The sequence below is a fragment of the Ovis canadensis genome, chromosome 3, assembly GCF_042477335.2.
Source record: "Ovis canadensis isolate MfBH-ARS-UI-01 breed Bighorn chromosome 3, ARS-UI_OviCan_v2, whole genome shotgun sequence".
NCBI lineage: Eukaryota > Metazoa > Chordata > Mammalia > Artiodactyla > Bovidae > Ovis > Ovis canadensis.
In genome coordinates, this window is record NC_091247.1 from 4,660,524 (window position 1) to 4,684,814 (window position 24,291).

A 24,291-nucleotide genomic window follows, 5' to 3' on the forward strand; every position below is an offset into this window, starting at 1 on the left:
GATCCAGGGATTCATCTTGGCTACAGCAGGTCCTCCACATGAGCGATGTATCCGTAGAAAGGGGGTTTGGTTCCCCTGACCACGTACTGACTCCTCATGAGTGACAGGGGCACCCATCTCCTGAGCACCTGCTGCATGTCGTCGGGTCTTGAGCTGCAATTCTAAGACAGTTCTCAAAACGACAGGGTCCCATTTCACAGATGGGGAAACTGAGGCCCAGGGAAATTGAAGAGACTTGATCTGGGCCACAAACTAGCAAATGAAAGAGTCTGAATTCAAATGCAGGCTTCTCTTTGACACCCAGGTGGGCCGCCACTGACTCATTTCAGAGAGACCTTGGAGCCAGGAGGATGACAGCTCTTGGTTGCCATGAGGATACGGGATCCTTAGAAATGGTGCTGCGGTCCCTCCTTCTCTTTAGGAAGAATCTTCTCTTTCCTCCAGACTCCCCATCAGCTCGTGCCCTGTTTCCCTGCTCCCTCTCAGGGTCAAATTTCTTGAAAGCCTTATCAGCACTGCCTTTTTGTTTTCCTACTCCTCACTCATTCTTTAAAAATTTTCTGCATTCACCCTGGAATCCAGTCAACCTGGCCTCCATCCCCGATTCCCCCAAACCTGCCCCTTCAAGGCCACCTTTGATCTCCCTATTGCTAAGTCCATGGACCCACCTTCCTGTCCTCTGTCTGGACCCCATAGCGACACTGGGCACTGATGCCCCTGCCCCCGTACCCACTCCTCCTGCTGGGCTTTGGGGCACTGTCCTTCCAGATTTCCTCCCCTGTGGCTCCTCATTCTCTGTGTCCTGCCGTCGCTGTCTAGCTTCCCAGGCTCCATCCCCAGTCAGCCCTGTCTTCCTCCTCTGTTTCAGAGCCTCACACCCCCCCGGTGGTGTCAGGTGTCATCACAAAGCCCAGGACTCCTGGTGCCCAGTGCTGCCTGCCCTTCAGGCTTGCCTGTCCAGAGGCACCAATCTCAAGGGCATCTCATAGCAACAGGTGCAAACAGAACTCTGTCTTCCTCTTCGGGGACAGCCACTCAGGAAAACTGATCCACAGTTTCTTAGAAAGTTAAACACACACTTATCATATGAACCCACCATCCCATACCCGGGGATTCACTCAAGAGAAATGAAAGCTAATGCTTACTCCCAATCTTTCACATGAGTATTCAAGGCAGCTCTATTCATAGTTGCCCCAAACTGGAAGTGACTGAAATTCCCTTTGACAGGTGGATATCTTAGGGGACCGTTGACCAAAATTGCCCTCCTTGCCTCTGCAGGGGGCGTTCCCCACCACCTGAGCCCTGACGTCAGGTCAGTCTTCTCCCAGCCACCCTTCCTGTTTTTCCGTTTGCTACCTTCCCAGCAACCTGAGTCACCCATGGTGTTTCGTTTGTTTATTTCTGATTCAGTTCAGTTCAGTCGCTCTGTTGTGTCCGACTCTTTGCGACCCCATGAATCGCAGCACGCCAGGCCTCCCTGTCCATCACCAACTCCCGGAGTTCACTCAGATTCACGTCCATTGAGTCGGTGATGCCATCCAGCCATCTCCTCCTCTGTCGTCCCCTTCTCCTCCTGCCCTCAATCCCTCCCAGCATCAGAGTCTTTTCCAATGAGTCAACTCTTTGCATGAGGTGGCCAAAGTACTGGAGTTTCAGCTTTAGCATTAGTCCTTCCAAAGAACACCCAGGACTGATCTCCTTTAGAGTGGACTGGTTGGATCTCCTTGCAGTCCAAGGGACTCTCAAGTGTCTTCTCCAACACCACAGTTCAAAAGTATCAATTATTCGGCGCTCAGCCTTCTTCACAGTCCAACTCTCACATCCATACATGACCACTGGAAAAACCATAGCCTTGACTAGACGGACAGGACTGTAAACCCCATGAGGCCGTTGGATACAAAGTGCCTGACTGTGTTGGACACATAATACCTATTGCTATGGACTGAATTGTGTCTCCCAGAAAGACAGATTGAAGTTCTAACCTCTGGTGTTTGTGACTCTGACCTGATGTGGAAATAGGGTCTTTGCAGGTGTGATCAAGGTATAAACTAAGATAAGGCGATGCTGGAGTAGGATGAGCCCTTAGCCCAACCTGACTGCTGTCCTTCTAAGAAGAGGAGACACATGGAGAACACTATGGAGGCAGAGAGCAGAGAGAAGGTACCACACAAAGACAGAAAGGATGGGGTTGTCCATCTGCAGGCAGGGGACGCCAAAGATGCTGGCTCCCCATCGCAGTTACAGGCCAGCCTCTCCCCAATAGGTTTCAGGGAGAGCACGGCCCTGCTGACACCTTGATTTCAGACTTCAAGCTTCTAGAACTCATGTCAATACATTTCTACTGTTTTCAGTGCACCTGGCGTGTGGTACCTGGGGACGGCAGCCCTAGGGGACTAACACAAGGGCCCACTAGGAGCATTTGTTGGGGACTTCCCTGGTGGCTCAGTGGATGGGAATCCTACTGCCGATGCAGGGGACACGGGTTTGATCCCTGGCCCAGGAAGATCTCACATGTCTCAGGACAGCTAAGCCCGTATGCCACAACTGCTGAGCCCAGCGCTATGACTACTGAAGCCTGGGTACCTACAGCCCGTGCTCCGAAACCAGAGAAGCCAGCCCAGTGAGAAGCCTGCGGGGCATCAAAGACTAGCCCCGCCCTGCCTCGCTCTCTGCAACTGGAGAAAGCTTACTTGCAGCGACAAAGACCTGGAGCAACCAAAAATAAGTAAGTAAAGACATTTTTAAAAAGGACCAATGCTGGTCTGGCTTATTTTTGAAAAATATTTGTTGAGTGAAGTGCTACAACGGTGATGAAACTCTCAGAAGGAAATCCTCCTCGCTCAGCAGGAGAAAGGGGGGGTGCTGGTGTCCCCCAGGGCTGTTCAAAGGCTTCACTGTTGGTGACTCCATTCCTAACTCACTTGCAGGGCTCCCCACATCTTCTGAGACCCCACCAAACCCAGGACCCCCTTCCTGCCCCTCCCACGAGAGGTGGGGCCCCACCTGGTAGAGCAGCCCAAAGGCACGCAAATGCTCCCCGGGTCCGCCTCCTAGACTTGGCAGTGGAGCCCGCCCCGCAATCCTCCGCACAGCCCTACCTGGACCCCATTTCTCGGCAGTATTGCGCATGTCTTGACTTTGGTGGGAGGCAATGGTTCAGGAGGCTTGGCAGGTTTGGTTAAAGGGTGTTAACAGCATCTCACCAAATCTCTTCCCCTAATGAGCTGGGAACACACATACTGGGTTGAAAAAAATAGAAAGTAAAACAAAAAACTGACTCTCCAAACGTTTTGGGATCATGGACCCTCTTGGAAATGGAATAAAAACTAGGGCCCTCCCCTGGGCTGACTGCACACCCACACAGCACTTAGCACGTACTTCTGGGAGACCAGGAGCCTTAAAGCCCACCCTCCTGAAGGTCCACGGGCCCCTAGAAGGACCTCTGGAATGTGTGATCCTGGTGTTTTACCGATGCAGTGGTGACCCAAGCACTTACTGCCTGTTTACCGTGGCCCAGCCAGGGCTCTGATCCTCTTCGTGGTTTATCTCATTTAAACCCCGTGGTATTATCTCCACTTTATGGAGGTGGAAAAGGAGCCACAGACAGGCTGAGACACTTGCCCTGGGTCACCCCTGAGCCAGGAGTCGCACCTGGCCCGTCTGACATGGAAGTCATCCACCTACTTCTTGCACGTGTGTGTGTGTGTGTGTGTGCTAAAATACATGCAACATGTCACGTGTTAGTCGCTAAGTCGTGTCCCACTCTTTGTGACACCACGGACCATAGGCTGCCAGGCTCTCTGGCCATGGGATATCCCAGGCAAGAATACTGGAGTGGGTTGCCATTTCCGCCTCCAGGGGATCTTCCCGACCCAGGGCTCAAACCCACATCTCTTGCATCTTTTGCATTGGCGGGCAGATTCTTCACCACTGAGCCACCGGGGAGCCCTTATACATAATATAAGACTTACTGTTTTAAGGGTATAGCTCAGTGACATTAAGTACATTCACATTATTGTGCAGCTACCATCAATATCCTTTTCCAGGGAATTCCCCGATGGTCCAGTGGTTAAGACTCCGAGCTTTCACCGCAGTGGCCCGGGTTCAATCCCTGGTTGGGGAATTAAGATCTTGCAAGCCACGTGGCATAGCCAAAAATAAAATAAAATTAACAAACAAAAAGCAAAGGAATTACCTTAAAAAATACTTCTCTGGAACGCTTACAACATGTCAAAGAGAAATTCTGTACCCTCTAAGTAATAACTCCATTCCCCTCTCCCCGACCCAGTAACCTCATCCCACTTTCCATCTCTAAGAATTTGCTTTTTCCTGGTGCTTTACATATGGATGCAGAAAGTATCTGTCCTGTGTCTGGTTTATTTCACTTGGCATAAAGTCCACAAGGGTCATCCAGGTTATCGCAGGTGTCAGAATACCCTTCCTTTTCAATGCTTAATTCTTGGTATGTATAGACCACATTTTTGTCACTCCATCATCAAATGATGGACACTTGGGCTGTTTCCACCTTCTGCCCATGTAAATAATGCTGCTAAGAACATGGTTGCTCAGATATCTGTTCAAGTCTCTGCTTTCAATTCTTTGGGGTATACCCAGGAGCGGAATTGCTGGATCGTATGGGAATTGTTTAATTTTTTGAGGAATCAAACAAAACTGTTTTGCACAGTGGCTATGCCATTTGACACTCCTATGACAGCACACAGGGGTTTCAATTTCTCCACATCCTCACCAACGCTTGCTGTTTTCCGTGTTTCTGACAACAGTCATCCTAACGGGGTACCTTCATCTATTTCTGTCTCCAAGGGGTTTCCCTGCTGGCTCAGTGGTGAAGAGTCTGCCTGCCAATCCAGGAGACACACACAGGTTTGATCCCCGGTCCAGGAAGATCCCACATGCCCCAGAGCAACTTGGCCCACACACCACAACTATTGAGCTTGTGCACTAGGACCCCAGAGTCACACTTGCTGAGCCCACATGCCACAACTGCTGGAGTCTTAGAGTCCGTGCTCTGCAACAAGAGAAGCCTCTGCAATGAGAAGCCTGCACACGGACACGAGAGGAGCCCCCACTCGCCCACATGTGGCCACAAAGACCCAGCAGAGCCAGAAAGAAAGAAAGAAAGGAAATTTTACTTAGCCTCCCAAGCCTCAGTTTCCTCATCTGTGTGCTGGGGATGATGCCCCTCATGGGGCAGGATCAATGAGACACACATAAAGGACTTAGAACGCCACGCGGCCCATCAGAACTGCTCAGCAAGGACAGTCATTATTATGGAAGGAGGAAGCCCCACCCCCAACCTCGGTGGGGATCACAGAGCTACAAGGGTCAGTGCAGACAGAACAGAACTACACGCTTCCCTTCTCGCTCATGTTTCCTGTGGGTCAGCGGAGGAAGAGGCTAGAACGTATGAAGAGTGGACCGCCTTCTGCTCTCTCTGGTCCCCTCCCTCCCCTCCCTGCCCCCCCACCAACGTGCACAAAGCCTTCTTCCCTCCTGCAGTTTCTATTCTCGTCCTAAGTTCCGTCCATCTCCAGTTACTGGGTGATCAATAGGGACAGGACGCTTATGGAAGAAGACACGAAGGCAAGAAAGGGGAAGGGGCCAACGGAGGGGTAAACCAGGCGGGTGCTGGCCAGCCCCGGGCCTTGGATGAGAAGCCAGACCCCAGCAGCATCTGGGGAAGCTGGTGGATTCCAACACCCACCCAATTCTCAAATGGTAGCGATAGCTCCTGTTCCCTTAATCAGTGGTGTATAGATCAGGTGCAGAGGACCTTCATCTGAGGAAGGAAACTCGTTCCACCATCTCCCACCAACACCACCCTGCTTGACTTGAATACCTCCAGGAACGGGGAACTCATTCTTCTTTTTCTGTCCCTGGCTGACTAAGGCCCAGCTGGACGGCTTCCCTGGAGCCTTCAGGAGTTTTCTGGGTGGAGGCCTCAGGCCCAGGGCAGGGCCTGGGGGTGAGACTAAGGCAGTGAACACCTCCCTTTGCCTCTGCCCCAGACCCAGAGTCAGCAGGATCAGTGAGGCTGTTTAGCCAGAGTTTGCCTGATTTCAGATCCCAGGGTCCCCGCCCTGCCAGGTGCCTGTGGAATGCTACGAGTGCGGCGGCTATGCTGCCAGGACAGTGAGAAGACAGAGACGTCCCAGAGCAGAGAGGACACACTGACACACTCGGGAGCTGCCCGGGCTGCAGGTGTGGTTTCCCTGCACAGGATTTTCAAAGAACTGTGAAGTCGGTGGCAGTATTTCAAAAAGCAAGAGATTTCATATATCTGTATCTATGCATGCGTGCTCAGTCATGTCCAACTCTTTGCAACCCTACCAAGCTCCTTTGTCCATGGGATTTTCCTGGCAAGAATACTGGAGTGGATTGCCATTTCCTCCTCCAGGGAACCTTCCCAACCCAGGGATCAAACCTGGGTCTCCTGTGTCTCCTGCATTGTAGGCAGATGCTTTACCTCTATCTATCTCTCTATATATCTGCTACGTGCCTTCTTTCACAACATCAGAGTATCTGGCAATAACTGGTCTCTCCTCCTCTCTCCGGCCACCTAGCCAGAGGAATGGGACACCAGGGTAAGCTCTTCAAATACATCATTTCATTCAAGCCTCACCCCAAGCTGGTGAGGTCCTTACTATATCTCCATTTTGCAGATGGGAAAACTGAGGCCCAGACAAGTTTAGGTGATCCAGCTAATCAGTGATGCAGAAGGGATTCAAACCCTGGTTGGTCTAATGATGCTTTGACCTGGAGCGGGGGGGGGTCCACATCTCTTCAACCTGGGAGTAGCTTTGTAATGATAAAGCCTCCGGGTGTTGCCCCCAAATTTACAGGATCCAGAGCTCTCAGCAGTGGGGCTGAGTGTGCCTGCCTGTCTGAAGCTGGTTGCCTGCAGGGCCGGCTGCCCTTGAACACTGTGTTGAGAGAGGAGCAGGCCTTTGTCTCTGCTCCAAGCACCACCTCATTCCTGCTCAAATCTGGATGCCATCCCAGACGCACTCAGTTAAATAAAGCCAGCCACCCTCCCAGTCCACACCTGAGGTTCCCCGTGTGTACAAGGGGAAGATCGCACCTGCCTCTCCCAGACCTCCAGGAACGGGAGCAGGTGGGATTCCCTCTTCCATTCTCTTTATCTCAGACCCAGAGTGGGGAGGACTTCCAAGGCTGTTTGGCCTGGTCCTGCAGGGAGGGGAGGCGGGTGGCGGACGGCAGTCCCCATGTGCCATTTTCTTCCTCCCAGCCCTGCCCTGGGGGCCGTCGTTCTTGCTCCCCCTTCCTCCCACCATCTGATTTGTACCAGTTCCTCATCCCCGGGGGCCCAGGCTTCTCCATCTGCCCCCCTCTCCCCAGCTCAGAGCCAGGTGCCTCTGCAGGCCCGCTCCTGCCTCCCCCTCCCATCCAGGTCCCCCTTGAAGCTGGAAATAGCTGACATGAGTGACAGGGCTAGAAGCAAGCACAGTGCCAAAAGGCCTCTGGATTCCACAGAGATAGACTTGAGCTTGCCTGGGCACTCCTGGGTTGGATCTTGACTATTTGGCATCAGTTTAGCTGTGAGGTCTACCTATGCCCGCTGACCTCGGCCTCCTTATCTAAAAACACGAGGTGGAGGGGAGTGCTGTCCCTGTGGGTAAGGGTCTATGGGGGTGGAGATCAGGTCCGGCTTGCTCAGAGATCCAGCTTGTGGGGCTTAGGGATTTACTAATCATGGGGGAATCAAATGACTATAGATTAACTAAGATACATGTGAGCCCTTAGCTCACTGCTCAACAGGAAAGGAGCCCATCGCAAATAATAAATCTCAGCTACATCATTAGCAGGCCATAGGGGGAGGCGCCGTGGACTCTGGGTCATAAAATTCTGAGCAAATCCCAGAATAGGTTCAGCCTGAAGTCCCAGCACCCGAGAGCCCTGGGTCCCCAGGTGCCTACTCAGGAACACCAGGGGCATCGTCTGGGCAGGCCATGGCTACCTCTGCCACCCCATCCTGCCTCTCTGGCTCCCTGGCACAGCTGGGCTTTCCCACCTGGAATTTGAAAAGAAGCAGCAGAGGAAGTCGTGGCCCTTTGCTGAACCATCTAACCAGACCTGATTAATCGATAAGCCAAGTTGCCGCTTTCCTGCCAACCAGCCACCTGAAGAGTGCTTACTTTATCTGTGAATCGATTGCATGCTTCCGCCACCACTACGGCTAATCCCCACTGTCCACAGAGGCTGGGTGCCAGTGGAAGCTGGGAGCTGCCGGGCAGGGACCGCCTTACCAACTTGCCAGGGCAGCATGGGCTCCAGGCAGCTCCGATCCTCATGTTGCAGGTGGGAAACTGAGGCCCAGAGATGGGTGCAGGGGGCGGGGCTGGAACCAAGCTCAGCTGCCCACCTGCCCCCTCCCTGGCCTTGGTCACCCAGGACCAGCGCAGCCCTCTTGATTTGAATGAGGCTGAAAAGCTGAGATTCTTTTCTGCCCCTTTTGTCCCTTCCCACATATGATTTGCCCCACTTCAGCATCACAGAGTCCTTCCTAAGAGAAAAATGACCTTCACCCGCCTTGAGGTAGGAGGGGTACGGCCGGTCCTGGCTGTCAGCATCCAGCCCAGATCCTGCTGCCGGCCCAGACCTCAGGACCCTGCCTAAGCCGCCCGATAAAGTGGAAGGCGGGCCCTTGAGCAGATACCTGAAGGTGAGGAACGCCCTGTAGCAGTCCGAGGAGGACAGAAAAAAGGCCACATCCTCCAGAAAGGGTGGGGATCTGGTACTCACCCCCAAGCTGCTAAGCTGTTAAGCTGGCAGATGGGAGGGTCTTAAGCAAACCAGACTATCGTATCCCCAGGGCCGGCAGAAGTCACTGTGCTGACCAACGGCCCAAAGCCTGGACATGGATCCAAGAAGCAGGAGCAAGAACTTGATCTTTGACCCCCAGCTTCCACAATAACCACCATAAATCGGCAGTTTCCAGAACATTCCTGGTTTAAAACAGCCCACCCCAAGCGAGGGCGGGTTAGGAATCACGGGTGTCCGAACCACAGGCCTCTGCACGTGCACCTGCCTCACTGCCACCTGCCAGCCTTGAACTTGACCCCACCTCAAAGAATCGCTTGCCTTTGCCTTTGCCTTGGCCCACCTGGAATCCACACCGAGAGTCAAAGTGAAATAAAATGCAAACACAAGCTGAAAGCTAAAGCCCTACACCGCTCCTGCCCACCCCCGCTCCGCAGGCACGACCACAGTGAGGGGTTAGTACACAGGCTTCCAGCCTCTCCCCTACATCCACAGTGCTCCTGGGCTAGAACAGAGCTCTTGCCAACATCAATGTCAACCTCTGTCCAATGTTAAAGTCAACAGAGAAATTATGTGTGAGGCTATATCATATATTTCACAAACTGGGATTATCCTATTCATACCATGCAGCAAACGATTTTTTGCACTCATCAGTAATTGTGTAGAAGGGCAGTCCGTGGAGCCTGCTGTGGAGAGATGCCCTGTTACGCTGTCCCAGCTGGACTCTGGTGCAACCCTGCCCAAACTGGCCAGTGGTGTGCCCTCCTAATTCTGCTCCAACACCCCTGGGTCTCAACTCGGTCCTTCGTCAGCCTGCCCCAGCTCTCTGACACCATTATTTTGACCACTGTTTATTTTATTCAATAAGTACCTTTACAGCATGCGTAACATAGTAAACATGTAGTTTGAATTGTTGTTGTTCAGTCACTAAGTTGTATCTGACTCTTTGTGACCCCATGGGCTGCAGTACACCAGGCTTCCCTGTCCTTCACTATTTCCCGGAGTTTGCTCAGACTCATATCCATTGAGTCGGTGATGCCATCCAATATCTCATCCTCTGTTGCCCACTTCTCTTGCCCTCAATCTTTTCAAGCATCAGGGTCTTTTCCAATGAGTTGGCTTACGATGTAATAAACACAGGCACAAAGTAGTTCTGAGAGTTTCATCAACGTGAACACATTTAACTCACTGCAGCCCAAGGGGAGAAGCCTGCTCGTTATCATGCCTGTTCTATAGATGGGGAAACTGAGGCACAGAGCAGTCCTCCTGCAGAGGCTCACAGCCAGTCTATAGCAGATCCAGGTCATCGGCTAAAGCATGCCTACTCCCAACCATCACACCAACGGTTCTCAAACATCAGTGTGTATCAGAATTCTCCAGAAAGGCTTGTTCAAACAGATTGCCAGGCCCCTGCCCTGGAGGTTACAATATGGCAGGTCTGGCATGGGGCCTGAGAATCTGCATCTCCAGCAAGTTTCCAAGTGATGCTGATGCTGCTGGTCCAGGAACCACACTTAGGGAGCTCTTGTGTTACATGCCGCTGCCCTTTACAACTGACCCCGTGGTTGTGAGCCATAGGGCCTCCCCAAGCCTGGCTCTTGAGTGCAGGGTGTTCTATCCCCACTGTGGGATAAAGGCCTTGTTCATACTGACAAGCACATGATCTGTCGAACAAACAAAGTATCTCAGTGTGGAACTGTTTATCAACTGCAATCTAAACAGTTCCTGGGAATCAAAGACTGCTTGTACCTCCTATGATGGTCTTTTGCCTCCCCCCAAAAGGGTCCTCAAAACATTTCCTTCTCCAAAGCTGTGAGCAAAGAAATAACTCAGCAGGTCTGGACAGCTGTCCACACCCTACATGTTCCAAAGAAAAGTGTGGCCCTTGACTAGCTCCTGGGAGGTAACTTTGAGCCTTGGAATGGCCTGCCCAATAACAGTGTCTTGGTTTACTTGGAGCCGGAGGCCACTCCACATAGCGCATAATAAAGATGTGATTTATGGTGGGGGCCTTGGGCCATGTTGTATCAACATGACCTGTGGGTCAAGGAATTAGGGGCTGTGGTCAATCATATGGCCAGTCAGCCATGCCTATGCAATCAATTCCCAATGAAAACCTGGAAATCCAGGCTCGGGCAAGCTCCCCTAGCTGGGCTACTCCCCGTGTGTTGTCACGCATCATTGCTGGGAGAGTCAAGCACTGCCTGCACGGCTGCCCTGGGACAGGACGGCCGGAAGCTTGCAATGCTGTCTCTCAGATCCTGCCCTGTGCCCCTTTCTCCACTGCCGATTTTTATCTATGTCCTTTAATTGTAACAAACAGCGGTTGGGAGTATAACAGCTTTGCCAAGTTCAGTGAGTTCTTATAGCAAATCACAGAGCCTGAAGGTGATCTCATGGTCCCCCCAGACACAAGTGCCCCTCACTCAGTTGGTGGGCAGCTACACTGTACCTCCTGAGTACCAGGCTTCAGCCCTAGTCCCACCATCTGGGCCCAGCTCTGCCCATTCTCTCCAGACTTCCCAGCCCTGTGGCCAGAGGTAGCCTGGGCTTTATGGAGGGCATTTAGCATCCACCATTCATCTCCCTCTATGGAAAAATACAAGCAGCCCCTTTGATGTAACATCAGGTAAGCATTCCAGGTGCCAAGTAATGTCCCAGGTACCAGGAAACATTCCAGGAAACAGGTAACATCCCAGAAACCAGGTAACATTCTGGGCATAAGATAACGTCCCAGGAATCAAGTAATATCCTGGGTACCAGGTAATGTCTCAGGAAACAGGTAATATCCTGGGTACTAGGTAAAATCCTAGGTGTCAGATAACATCCCAGAAACCAGGTAACATCTTGGGCATAAGATAATGTCCCAGGAACCAGGTAATATCTTAGGAACAAGATAATGTTCCGGGAACCAGGTAACATCCTGGGTACCAGGTCGTATCTCAGGAACCAGACAACATCCCAGAAACCAGGTAACATCCTGGGTGTCACGGAACATTCCAGGTTATCAGGTAATACCCAGGAACCAGGTCGCCCCGCGGCCTTACCTGCCGGTGACCTCGATGTTGGAGATGGCATAGAAGTACTTGTAGAGGTTCTCCCGCTGCACGTAGGTGCCGCCCAGCGCCGGCCGCAGCAGCCTCATGCGCAGGTCGGTGAGGGTGAAGAACTCCTTGAGGCCCTTGGCGCTCTCCAGCCGCGTGTACAGGTTGTCCATGTTGCGCAGGTCGGGGCCGGCGAAGATGGCGAAGCGGTCGCGCACCTCGAAGCGCACGTGTTTCTCCTTCTTGGAGCCGGCCCAGCGCGAGTACTCCTCGGTGCACAGCACGCGGTGCGCGCCCGCCGCCGCCAGGTCGCGCGCCCGCCGTGCAGGCATGCCGAAGGCCTCCATGCAGTCCTCCGCGAAGAACTGGTAGGGCTGCCACGTCCGCCCGTTGTCCAGCGACTTCTCCAGGACCATGGCGGTGGGCCGGCCGTACTCGAAGGTGACAACCACGTCGTCCGTCAGCTCCACGCTCTTGTTCCACGAGAGGGTGATGTTGGCCTCCAGCGGGCTGGGGTAGCGGCTCCACGTGACGCTCTGCCAGTAGGTGGCCAGGCCCTCGTCCTCCCTGTCGAACATGAGCCGTGGCGGGTGGGCCAGGTCCGGGTTGGAGGCGTCACACTCGTTGCTGCACAGGTAGGGGTTCTCCTGCAAGTGGGGGGGAGGGGAGACCAGGGTGGGCGCTAGCTCCTCTGGGTGGGTGGGGACTGGGAGCCCGGGCCCAGCCCGGCCCCTGCCGGGTGCCCAGAGGTCTCAGAGCCTGTGCTCCAGGGTCTGGGCACCAGGAAGCCTCTCTTCCGAAATCCCTAAAACACACGCAGCTCTAGGGCTTTCCCAGAAAACACATCTGTTTCTACTCTAAGCACAGACAAGCAAGAAAGGCGGGAGCTAGTCACCGCTCCAGTACTGTCTGTGGCTCCCACGGCCTGGAGGATAAAGCCCTCTGTCTTTCCTGCAATGCCCTGACCTCCTCCCTCCATACCCAGGGCCGCCATTCCTGGCCTCCGACCTGAGTACTCCTATCCTCCGAACCTCCCGTGTCTGTGCCTCTGAGCCTTTGCAGATGGTGTTCCCTGTCCTCCCCGTGCCTGTCCACCCTCTGTCTGCCTCCAAATTCCTGCTCACACTCTTGACTCTTGAATTGCCTCCTACACAGCGATGCCTTCCCGACCCTTCGAACAGCACAATCAGTAGCCACAGGAGGGCAGTGGAAGAGGTCAAAGCCTCCTGGAGCCAGGCGCAGTGTCTCATTTCTCTCCCATTTAGTGTCTCACCTCCGAGGTGCATGGTGTGGGAGTGTTAGCTCCGTGCCCCAGATGGAGCCCCCCGGGCTCGGGAAGGCGGTAGCCCTGGCCCCAAGACCCTGTGAGGAGGAACAGGGGTCCGTCTGTCACAGGAGCTTGCTCTCTGTCCCCAGAGCCTCCCTGTCTGCTTCACCCACAGCCCAGGCACGCTGAGTGTTGACCAGTCCCTCTCAAGGAGGTGCATCTGGTGGCAGGTCCTTTCCGGGTCCCTGGCACATGCCTGCTGGGCCCTGTGGGGGACACTGACTGGGAAAGGCAGAGCACAGCTCCCGAGTGCTTCCTCTCCTCCCCACCCTGCCACTTCCGAAAGCTGGCAGCCCACTCCCAGGCCCAGCCGGCTCCAGCTGGGGCTCCCCTCCTTGGTAGTTCAGACCCCCCCCTCCCTGGGTCTGGTCCACCATGTGAGTTCACCCAGAGGCCTGAAGATCTAACACAGTGGTTGCCTGGGGTGGGAGAGATGAATGGGGAAGCCCAGGGGATTTTTAGGGCAGCGAAACCCTCTAGTACAATCCTGTCGTGGTGGAGAAATGATCCATCTGTCCAAACCCACAGAAATGAACAACACAAGAGTGAACATCACTGCCGACGTGGACTTGGGTTAATCACAACACGTCTGGTTAACAAAGGCGCCACGCTAACGTGGGCTGTTAATAATGGGGAACTGTGTGGGGAAACGGGTCTTAGGAGCTCTCTGGACTGCCTGCTCCATTTTAGTAAACCTCAGACTGCTCTAAAAAGTAAAGTCTATTAATTAAAAGGAAAAACTGTCACTAAGAACCACATGCGCCCCAGACCAATTGCAGCCTCTTTTGATGAATATTTCAGGTCCCTGGTTTGCTCAGAAACAAAGCGGCTTGAATCTGAGTTAAAGCCTCACATTCTAAAATGAGGCATTCGGCTCCCGGGGGTGTGGGCGCCTCGTCTCCTGAGGGGCTGAGCCTGCATCACTGCAGCGACCTCAGGCCATCAGCTTTGAAGCCGTTCGTGGAGGGCCAGATCCCAGTACCCCCTGGGATCCTCGGTGGGCAGGCTGGCCCTGGGGTTTACTGAGGCAGGCTCCACCAAAATAGCTCTGTCCTGGTCTCCTGGGGTGCCCTGTCCACTCTACCTGGTCAGTCCCGGAGTTTTATGGCTGTAGCCACTTTCCCTCTCCTGGGTTTTTAGAGAACCATCCCTGATGTACCTTCTCCAGGAAGCCCGCCTTGCCTGATTCATCTTTGAACTTAGTTCCCTCGTCACGGAGTTGTTAGTGTGTTTATCTGGGCCAGTGTGGTGAAGCCTCCGTAAAGGGCCTGGGCCTCAGTGAACACTAGTGTGAAGTGAAAGTCGCGAGTCATGTCTGGCTCTTTACGACCTCATGGACCATACAGTCCATGGAATTCTCCAGGCCAGAATACTGGAGTGGGTAGCCTTGCCCTTCTCCAGGGGGTCTTCCCAACCCAGGGATCGAACCCAGGTCTCCCACATTGCAGGCGGATTCTTTACCAGCTGAGCCACAAGGGAAGCCCAAGGGATCATTATCATTGTCACCCTATTAATTAGATATTAATAGAAGATAATTAGATTAATAGTAATAGATCTCATAGTGAATGTTGAGAGTATTCCTGTCCACCCCCAGCTGCTGTCAATCAGCCACACCTCACCTCTACCCTTCTGCATCCCCCTGCCTACCCTCCCTCACCTCCCCTCCTCCCTGGGGTCCCCGCTGAAGACTGCTCCGGCCTGTCTGTCATCAGGAAGACGGACGTGGCCTGCTCTGCCGAGGGACGGGGGCTCCAACCTGGCTGCGGGCACTAAGCTGCCCTAACCTGCCGGGCCCGCCGGCCCCCCACCCCCCAGCCCCAGGAAGCAGATGGTCAGAAACTAATGCATCAGCCTGTGTATTTACCAGCCCCGCGCCTGCTGCGGAGCGGGCTTAATCAAGAGCGAGCACAATAAATAAATCCCAAGCCATCGCCAACACAATCCCCTCTCTCCTGTCTCCCTTCTTTCTCCCTCCGCCCTCCCACCCCAAGGTCTCGGAATTTCATTTAACCATTTAGGGGATGGGGGTGCCTCCTGCTGAAGGCGGCTTCGTGGCCCACGGACTTTCCTAAGCTCACGCTCTCCTTTTCCTCCTGTTCTGCACCAGGGAGGATTCCGAGGAGCAAGCCTGGGACGCAAGCCCAAGCCCCCGACCCTGAGCGTTGCGGCATCTGATGGCTGACGGCTCTGTGTGTGAGGGAGGGGCCGGCTGGAGGGCCAACTCTTGCCAGCCTCCTAAGTCTGCACATTTCCACTCAGCTCTATGAGATCAGATTAACTAATGATGAAACAAACCATCAAGATAAACTGGCCTAATACCAGGGAGAAAGAGCCAGCGATGTTTGGGGCACACCCTTAACTTTTCAGGATAACACTGGAGCCATCCTTTGAAATTATCAAATGTAGTAGTCATTTGTTTCTTTAGACATCTCATGAGTATCCCCCACCCCACACACACAAATCTTACCCCTGATTGAAGGCCTTGGGGTTTGTTATAGAGAAGTGTAACACATCACATTTTCTACTCAGGGGACTCATGGAGCCCCATCTCTCCAGTTAGGAACCCCTGTTCTGGGGTCAGACAGTTGGTTTTAGGGTCTGAAAGCCTTGGGCTCAGTCTCAGCTCAATCCTTTGAGACTCATCCCATATCATGTGAGATAATCTATATGAAATGCCTAGAAAAAGTCCCCAAATGGTAGCAGTTATTATTAAACAATAGCTTCATGTACACGAGGTTGAGGGCTTTCTCAGCAACCTTCCCCCACCCTTCATGGGGAAGCCAGGAAGTTCACACACGGACTCCAGTGGGGACTGCAGGCTTGAAAGAGTGTGGGGATTATGACAGTCACTGAATGCCCACCATGGGCCAAGAGTGGGCTGGGCCCTCCACATCCAAGCTGGCCGCATCCTCCCAGCACCCCAGGAGGCAGGTCACCTCCATTTCCCAGACGAGAAACCATGATTCTGCCAGCCCCAGCATCACCTATCATCTCTGGACCCTGCAAGCATCTTAGCGAGAAAATTCTGGGGAAACCGGGCTCGTCCATCTCTACAGACACACGAAGGCAAGTCACCTGCATGGTGGGGCAGCAAGAGAGGTGAAGGGCGAGGGGAGGGTAGCCAGCCTGGACACCAGCACCAGGTGAGAACTGGGTGGAGACCAACCACTTCATACCAGGCTTGTCATTGAAGAAACTTTGCAACTATCTCTTAATGCTTTTGCTTCTGTGATATATATATATATATATTGTACAAAGAGTGCAGCTGGAGTCAAAGGCGAGGTTGTAAACAGCAGAGATAAGCTACCAGCAAGACATATACCATCAAGTGGGAAAGCTGACTGTTAGGATAGCAGGAACAGAGGTGACCTGCTTGGAGGATGTCTGGCTACTTGGGCGCCCAAGGAGCCCATGGATGGGCAGTCACTGGAACCGTGACCAAGTCTTAGGAGGAAGAATAAGCAGCTTCGTGCAGACTGGTCTTCCCATCCAACGTGTTGGGACTAAATCACACCATTGCCGGATGCTGCCAAAGCTGGTTTGGGTCCTTGCAGAGCAGTGGTGGGGTGGGAAGGGCTTTGCCCTGGGAGCCGGGAGGACAAGTGCAGTGGCCTGGCCTCTCACGGGCCACTTGATGGGAGTCACTCCATTGCCGTGAGCCCAGTGGACTCCCCACCTCCGCCCCCACTGCAGCCCAGACCTTGGCACTCCCTGAGGACTCAGGGAGGCTTGTCCAGTGAAGGGAAGTCCGGTGAGGCTGAGAATGCTGACTTCAAGAGTGGCCCTGAGGATTATTCCGGGTACCGTGTGGCGAGCACTTCATGGTGGCCAGGGCTCATGGGCAGCGGGTGTAGGGAGCGTGTCCAAAGGCAAGCCACGGCCACACTAAGCCCTGCGTGTGCTTTATCCTGGATGACGGGGTCCTTTCGCAAAGGAAGGGGACTGAGCCACGTCTCAAGGTCACAGAGCTCCGCAGTGGCCAAGGCGGAACAGGAAGCCAGGGTGTCGGGCTCAGAGACAAGTCAGGAAGCATGTCCCTCCCCCGAAAGGAAAGGCCGCTGGCGCCCCAGGCCTCCGCCTCTCCCCCGGGACTCGGGTGCCACCGAGGCGTGTGGGCGGCCCCAGGGAACAGTTTAGCAGCTGACGGATGTTTTTTGAACCTGTCTGCCAGAGTTGCTGGCTGAAGTCTCACCCTTAGCCCATCAACCTCAGCTGGGGCTGGGGCATCTCTGGGTGGGAGGCTGGATTTGGGTGGGGTGGGGGAGCTGCCATGGAGACCCCAGGGCCAGGAGGGCTGGGGCAAGGACACAGAGCATGGAGGTCCCGGGAGGGATGCTTAGGGGAGTCAGAGCAGCACAGAGCCGAAGCGGAGGGGAGCCGACCCACGGTGGAGCTCGTCCCACCCTCCCCTTTGGATGATGCTTCTAGAACTTTGGGGGTAAACTCTCTGGGGCCTGGGGGCTGACCCCTGGGGTCATGGAGTTGGGATCCTGGAGACGATCCCTAGCCCCTTGTGTGAATTTGGGTGGGGCTTGGCCCTGTCTGTGCCTCAGTTTCCCTGTTCACGAAACGAGCTCTGACTCTGACCTCCCCAGCCCCAAGTTCCTCAGCGGGGAGGAAGGACGTGGAGGTACCCGCCACCCCCTCATCCCAGGGATAAAGCCAGGGTGCCAGGGGAATTCTTCTTAACAAATTATTTCCTATTTATTGGTAAGAAAAGTTGCAGCGGGGATAAATTATTAACAAATCGGAAACGGAGATTCTGTTGGGGGCTGGTTCTAATTCTAGCTGCCCTGAGGTCTCTAATTCTCTTCTCCCTCCCCCGGCTCCTAACTCGCCTGCCCCCCACCCCCCTGACTTCTCGTGTGGTTTCATTGATCCCAGTTCCGCCTCCAACTGCCCCCCACCTCATCCTCCAGGCTTCTCTCCCATCCCCTTTTTGGTTTCCTTTTCTGAGCAAAAGCCCTGGACAGCAGCAAGGTCACCCCTCCCTGCTCGTGAATCAGCGGAAACTGACCCGCGTGTTATTTCAGAGCCTGAGCAGCAGCTGGCCCAGGCAGCGCCTCTTGAGGGTTCAGGTTTTGCTTCTCATTGGTGCCATTTCTTCCCAGCCTGTCTGTCACTCAGGCAGAGGAAGGCATCTTCCTGGAGCTCATCCATCCTGGCAGAGAGTCTCCAGAAGTCACAGTGATGCCTCATCCCCAACCCAGACCCTGATCCCAGGCCAGCCATGGTGGGCATCTCCTGGTCCAAGGTCCGCTCAGACCCAGAGGCTCAGGCCACCTCCTGAGCCCGGCCAGGCCTGGCCATAACCAAGGAAAAGCATCTCAGTTCTGCAGAGATGAGCCCTCCACTCTGCTCCTGGCCCCCTTTCACTTTAATGCTGCCCTCATTTACCTCCTTCCAGAGCCTTCTGTGATTGAGACTAGACTCTGGGATGCAGGGGCCAGGTCTGGCTCACCCTTGCCACTCCCGCCCCCAGCCCTGATTTGATAAATATTCCAAAACGCGGCGACGATCCTTGACAGCTGGCTCTGAGGATGGTATCGGTTGAGTAGTTATTCAGCGTGCCCTCCGTAGCTCCCTCAGAGCATTCAGCACCAGGGAGGAGGGCGTGGCTACCGAGGGGAGTGGGAAGTGGCCCGCCCAGGTGCTGTTTTAGCAGCTGGGCAGGAGCCTGGTTTCTCAATGTCCCTCCTCTCCCCGATAGACCCAGCTAGCAAGCCTTTCTGATGACCTGGGGCATCAGGCCGTCCTGGTGGACAAGCTGTCCCTGCGCTGGGCAAGGATGCAGTGCCGAACACCCCTTCCCACCATGAGGGACCCAGGACGACCATCCATCAGCCGAACAGCCAGAGGGGGCTGGGTGGGGTCTTGCCAAGGTGCTGCCCTGGCCAGACAAGGGTTAATCTCTCCAGGAACTCAAAATTGTATTCCTTAAAAAAAAAAAAAAAAAGATATACTTCACTTGGTCCTGGGCATATGTAGATTCTTCCCACGGCCAGATTTCTAGAACGTTTCGGGTGGGAAACTCTATTCCAGCTGGAGTGCCTGGGGTGATCCCTGTGGGCCCCCCACAGTCACCTTCTGCATCCCGGCGCCTCACTGGGTACCGCATGACTGACCAGATCCACGTGGGCATCTCTCTCAGACGAGGGATGGCACCTCCTCATTTGCATAACCCTCACGACAGGGAACTCATTACTATAAAAAGCAGATAGGCCAATCTGGACTGCTGGCTCCTTAGAAAGTTGGGCGATATATTTTGACTCGCACTCTGCATATTTGCTTCGCTCTAGACCCCCTGTCTTCTATGCATTTATCCTCGTTTTCTCCGGTTATGCAGTAAACAGTTTCTAATTGATTAGAGAAAGGAGAGTGAGAAGCTAGATCAGCCCAGGCCCTCCTCCTCCCCCATGCTAGGAGCGCAAACGCTTTCCCACCAGGGCCAGCGGGCGGCTCAGCTGCTCCTCCCCGCGCACACAGACTCCACCTGTTCATCCAAGGAGCCGCCTGCCTGGCAGCTGCCCGGGCCTCCCTCCGTCCTGCCAGCCCACCCCCACTCCCCATCCGAGGCTCTCACCACCCAAACAGCCCAACGCTTTTGTTGAACGCTGTTTTTAAAAAGTAAATAAAAAGTACATCAGGAAAGAGGGAACGACAAAAGAAAGAGGGAGAAAGCAGGGACCGGGTTGGGGGAGGGTGGGAGGGTGCAGAGAGGCAGAAAAGCTGCATTCAGAGAAGCTGGGTGAAGTGCATTATTGATTCAGGACTTAGAAAATGCTTAGAGCCAGGGAAAAGCGTCCTGCTCTTTAAAAGCTTGTGCAAAGCAGAAGCTAGACACCGGCAGCCTTCCCAAAGAGGGCCTGCTCTGCTGACATGAATATTTTATCACGGAGGGGGAAAAAAAAGGCCTGGAGGATTCAATGCCGGGTGATGGTGGGGGGCAGGGTGCCCCCTCCGAGGGGCCAGGCTGGGACGCCCAGGGTAGCCGCCCTCCCCAGACCCTGGGGTCTTGCAGAGCCCCTCTCTGGCTCTCTGCAAGGTGCCCCTGGCTTTCCTGCTGAAGAACTATGGGGCCCAAAAGAGGCCCAGGAATGGTGGGGACACCGGCTGAAACAGGGGAGCCCGGGAGGGTCCAAGTGGGTTGAGGTTGAACGTTCGTTGAGCCTGGCAGCCCCCGCCCCTAAACTTTGCCCTGTCCATCCCCTGCCCTTGGCCTCCCCACCCCCACTCGATCTGGAGAAACACCTCCTCCTCCCCCCAGTTTCAGCTCCTGTGACACCCCAGAGCATTCTCTCCATAAATTCCAAACCCAAGCTGGTCCAGGCATGGAGACCAAGATTTTTTGGGTGAAACTTCCTTTCCTCTAGTCTCGTAATTATTTTCGAAAGGGAGAAACGGAGGCACCAGTAGGTTAGGAAACCTATTCAACATCACTGTGCTGAGAAAAGGGCAGAATTGGGGTTAGAAGCTTGAGAATAATAGACCCTGTCGAGAGCCCACTGTGCTATCTCCTGCTTCCCTGGTGTGGAGCCAGTCCTTGGTTTAGGGAAGATGAAATGAACTTTGTGCCACGGATGTCTTTGTCTGCAAAACGTATACAGGACTTCCCTGGTGGTCCAGTGGTTCAGAATCCACCAGCCAATGCAGGGGACACGGGTTCGATCCCTGGCCCAGGAGGATCTCACATGCCGGGGAGCAACTAAGCCCGTGTGCCACCAGTACTGAAACCGAGCGCCCTAGAGCCAGCGCCCCGCAACAAGAGAAGCTGCCACAATGAGAAGCCGGCACGCACAACTAGAGAGCAGGCTCACCTCCCCAAACTAGAGAAAGACCCTGTTCAGCAACGGAGACCCAGCACACTCTAAACAAATTTAGAAAATTAAAACACAAGCAAAACTCTAACAGACCATTTTATGATCTTATTGAAGCCAACTTCCCACCTTATTTTGGATCCTCAAGTTTCCCCTTCCTTTCTTGAACCTTACTGGCTCAGCCTGGCCCATCTGCATCCTTTTGTCCAAAGCTCCTCCCCTACCCTCCTCTGCAGGTGTCTGCCAGCCCTCCCTTCCTCCGACAACACCCTGGCCGGCCACCGTGCCCTTCCCTGAGACGGGCATCTCATCAGCCTTCCTGGCCGGCCACCGTGCCCTCCCTCGAGACAGGCATCTCATCAGTTTTCCTTAGCAACTTCTTTGATTAATCATGGTGTGGCCCCTCCCCACTGTGTGCTCTGTGAAGGCAGGCCAGGGCCTGTCACGTGCAAGATGCTTAACTAAGGTTTGCAGAGTGACTCCCCCTCCCTGGGTCGCCTCTCTGGGTCCTTCGCGCTGGGAAGGTGGTGTCAGGAGTAGACGCAGCGCCCAGACGGATGGGACCTGCCTGAACCAAGAGCCACAAATCAAGGCTTCCTAGATTTCTTCTTGTTGGTCTCTGAGGAGTCAAGAAGTGGCCAGGTAGAGGAAAGAAAAGAAGTGGCTGGGTTTGCCCCACCCCCTGGCACACCTGGACAAATGTATTGCTCTATGGATGAAGCCCTGGGTAGGAATGGGAGTGGAAAGGCTGAGCCAGTAAGGTTTCATTCATTCACTCCTTCACTTATTCAACAATGGTCTCTAATGTCCTCTGTGTGCAAGATGGCCCTGAAGAAGCGGTCATCAGAACTGGCTGTCCGTCAAAATCCTTGGGAAGAGGAGTGGGATAAGAATATTTCTGGGCCCTAAGACTGGAAATTCTGCTCCAGATTGAAAGTGAACCAACCTACCAACCAACCAATTAAAACCTGCAGCGGTGACTCAGATGCCTGGCCAGGTTGGGATGCCTGGTGCAGCTGATCCAAAGAAGGGCTCGTGAACAGTGATATCAGCCCACCTGTCACCATCACCCCTGCTTTATAGGTGAGGGGACTGAGGCCCCCAGAGGTGAGGCACTGACTCAAAGTCATACCTGCAGTAACCTGGGCACTTTTACCCCTTACAGAAGCATTTTAAAATGTTTATTTATTTGTGAGGCTGCAAGGGGTCTTAGTCATAGCATGTGAGACCTTCGATCTTCCTTGCAGCAGGTGGGATCTTTAGTTGTGGCATGCGGGATCTAGTTCCTTGACCAGGGATCAAACCCAGGCTCCCTACATTGGGAGCGCTGAGTTTTAGCCCCTGGACCACCAGGGAAGTCCCCCTTGGGGAGCACTAACCACTGTGTTGTGACCTCCAGAGTATGGCACAGATGACAAACCTGGAGGGGAACTGGCTAGGAGGGTCAGGAAGGCTTCTGGAGGAGGTGGGATTTCAGAAGGACAAGCCCAGAAGGATGGGCGGACTGGATAGGGACGGGAGGAGGGAGACCCGCCCGGGCTGTGAGGAGGGTGCCCTATGTAGCAGGATGAAGCGAACATGCAGGAGCCGCGGGGAGAGAGGGGTTAATAAGCTGGGCTGGACCACGAGCCTGGTGGGGAGCTGGAGACAAGGCCAAAGGGGAGGCCTGGAGCCAGCGTGCAGCCTTGACATTTAGCAGCTGCAGGGAAAGCCCTGATTCTGGCTGGGCAGCCTCCTTCCAGAAAGAAAGGGTAAGAACCTGGGAACACAGGACAAGGCAGGAGCCAGCACCCTTCAAGTCCCAGGAAGCCAGAGCAAGGATGGGGTGCCCGAAGCTTGGATGCAAGGAAAAATTCTGAGAGCAACCTCTCTCCCTCTCTGGTCTTTGAATTAAAAAAATAAAAAATGAAAAAAGATGCTTAAGATTGAAAGACAAGATGCTTATAGCTGGAAGGGAACCAGTGTGGTCCTGGGCAAGACTGAAATTTGGTTCTCAAACTTGGCTGTATCCTGGGACCACCTGGGAACCTTGAATAAATCCTTAGCCCAAGCCCACCCCAGAGACTCTGCGGTAGGTGGTGGGGCTGCAGTCCCAACAGGTTGAGGGGATGTTAAGAGCCCCCAGGCGAGTCCACTGACTGGCCCAGTTGCGGACCACTCCAGTGGTGGGGGCCCCGGATGGAGCCAAAAGTCTGCACAGCTCCCTGGGCCCTGCCTCCTCCACTCCTCTGGAGGCCCAGCTGCCCGTCTGGGCTTGGGGCCTTCAGGAAGGCTGTCCCGAGGGTCGGGGGACATGGAGCTAAAGGAAGAGAGCCCCACACCTGAACCTCCATTCCTGCTGTGAGAACACCCTGACAGTGGTCCTCAGGCTGACTCACCTGGGGGCACCCCAGACAAGGCACATCAGGCCCTTGGGGGCAGGGTCCCTCCCAGAGAGTAACCATCAGGCCTCCCAGGAGACTCCCATGTGCAGCCAAGTTCGAGGCCAGAAGACCCTGCGATGGAACGTTTCTCCATCATGGGGCGGCCCCTGGCTCCCCGCCCCACTTTCCTTCCCTTCCTCGCGCCCCCTCCCCAGGCAGGGAGGCGGCCAGTCCCTTGGGGACCTCAGGTGGGAAGGGGAGGGCTGCCCGGGACAGGCAGACGCCTCGATTCCTCTCCTCCCCAACACTGCACTCCCCTCCACCCTCTATTTTTAGGTCCATTATTGTCCATTCTTGGGTGTTTGTTTTTTTTTTTTTTTCCACTCCTTCCCCAGAAAAAACCAGATCAGATTCCTCCAGGCAAAGCTATCTCGTCTCCCCCGGAGCTGGTACGTGGGGGCACGCACGCGGCCAAATAGACAAGAAATAAGTGAATTATCAAATAAGTAGATTAGCAGACTCCGTGGTGTCTCACAGGACAGGCGGGGTGGGCAAAGGCTCTGGTCCCTCCTCCCCAGCCCTCCTTCCTCCGGCAGCCAGGGCGCTCTGGGGGAGCAGAGGCAGACAGGGACCGTGTACGCCCACGTGTACGTGAGCGCACACACATAACAACCACCTCAGTCTAACCGGGAGAGAGACTCAGCGCCTCAGGGCAGCTAAGCAGCCTGGCTACGAGCCAGGCACTGGGGCCAGGCAGCTAGGGGTGGAGGCGCCAGGCTCCTCTTCTTAGAAGCTGTGTGACTTTGGACAAGTGACTTAATCTCTCTGAGCCTCGGTTTCCTCATATTCAAAATGGATATAAATATAGGATCTGTTCTTAAGTGTCCCTGGAGGGTTCAGTGAGCTACATTAGGTCAAGGGCTCGAGATGCAATAGACACT

General features: G+C 54.4%; 1 protein-coding gene and 1 non-coding gene across 8 annotated transcripts in view; one reads left to right on the forward strand and one right to left on the reverse strand.

Annotated features, from left to right (window-relative positions):
- NTNG2 (netrin G2) overlaps window positions 1-24,291 on the reverse strand; it is a 70,893-nt gene that overhangs the window by 29,381 nt on the left and 17,221 nt on the right. For all 7 annotated transcript variants that reach the window (XM_069580001.1, XM_069580003.1, XM_069579998.1 and 4 more), the window contains one exon: window positions 11,847-12,490. In XM_069580001.1, the coding sequence (XP_069436102.1) occupies window positions 11,847-12,490 (644 nt within the window). The remainder of the gene's footprint in view (window positions 1-11,846; window positions 12,491-24,291) is intronic.
- TRNAE-UUC (transfer RNA glutamic acid (anticodon UUC)) lies at window positions 4,052-4,123 on the forward strand. The gene has a single exon. It is a non-coding gene; the product is annotated as a tRNA-Glu (tRNA).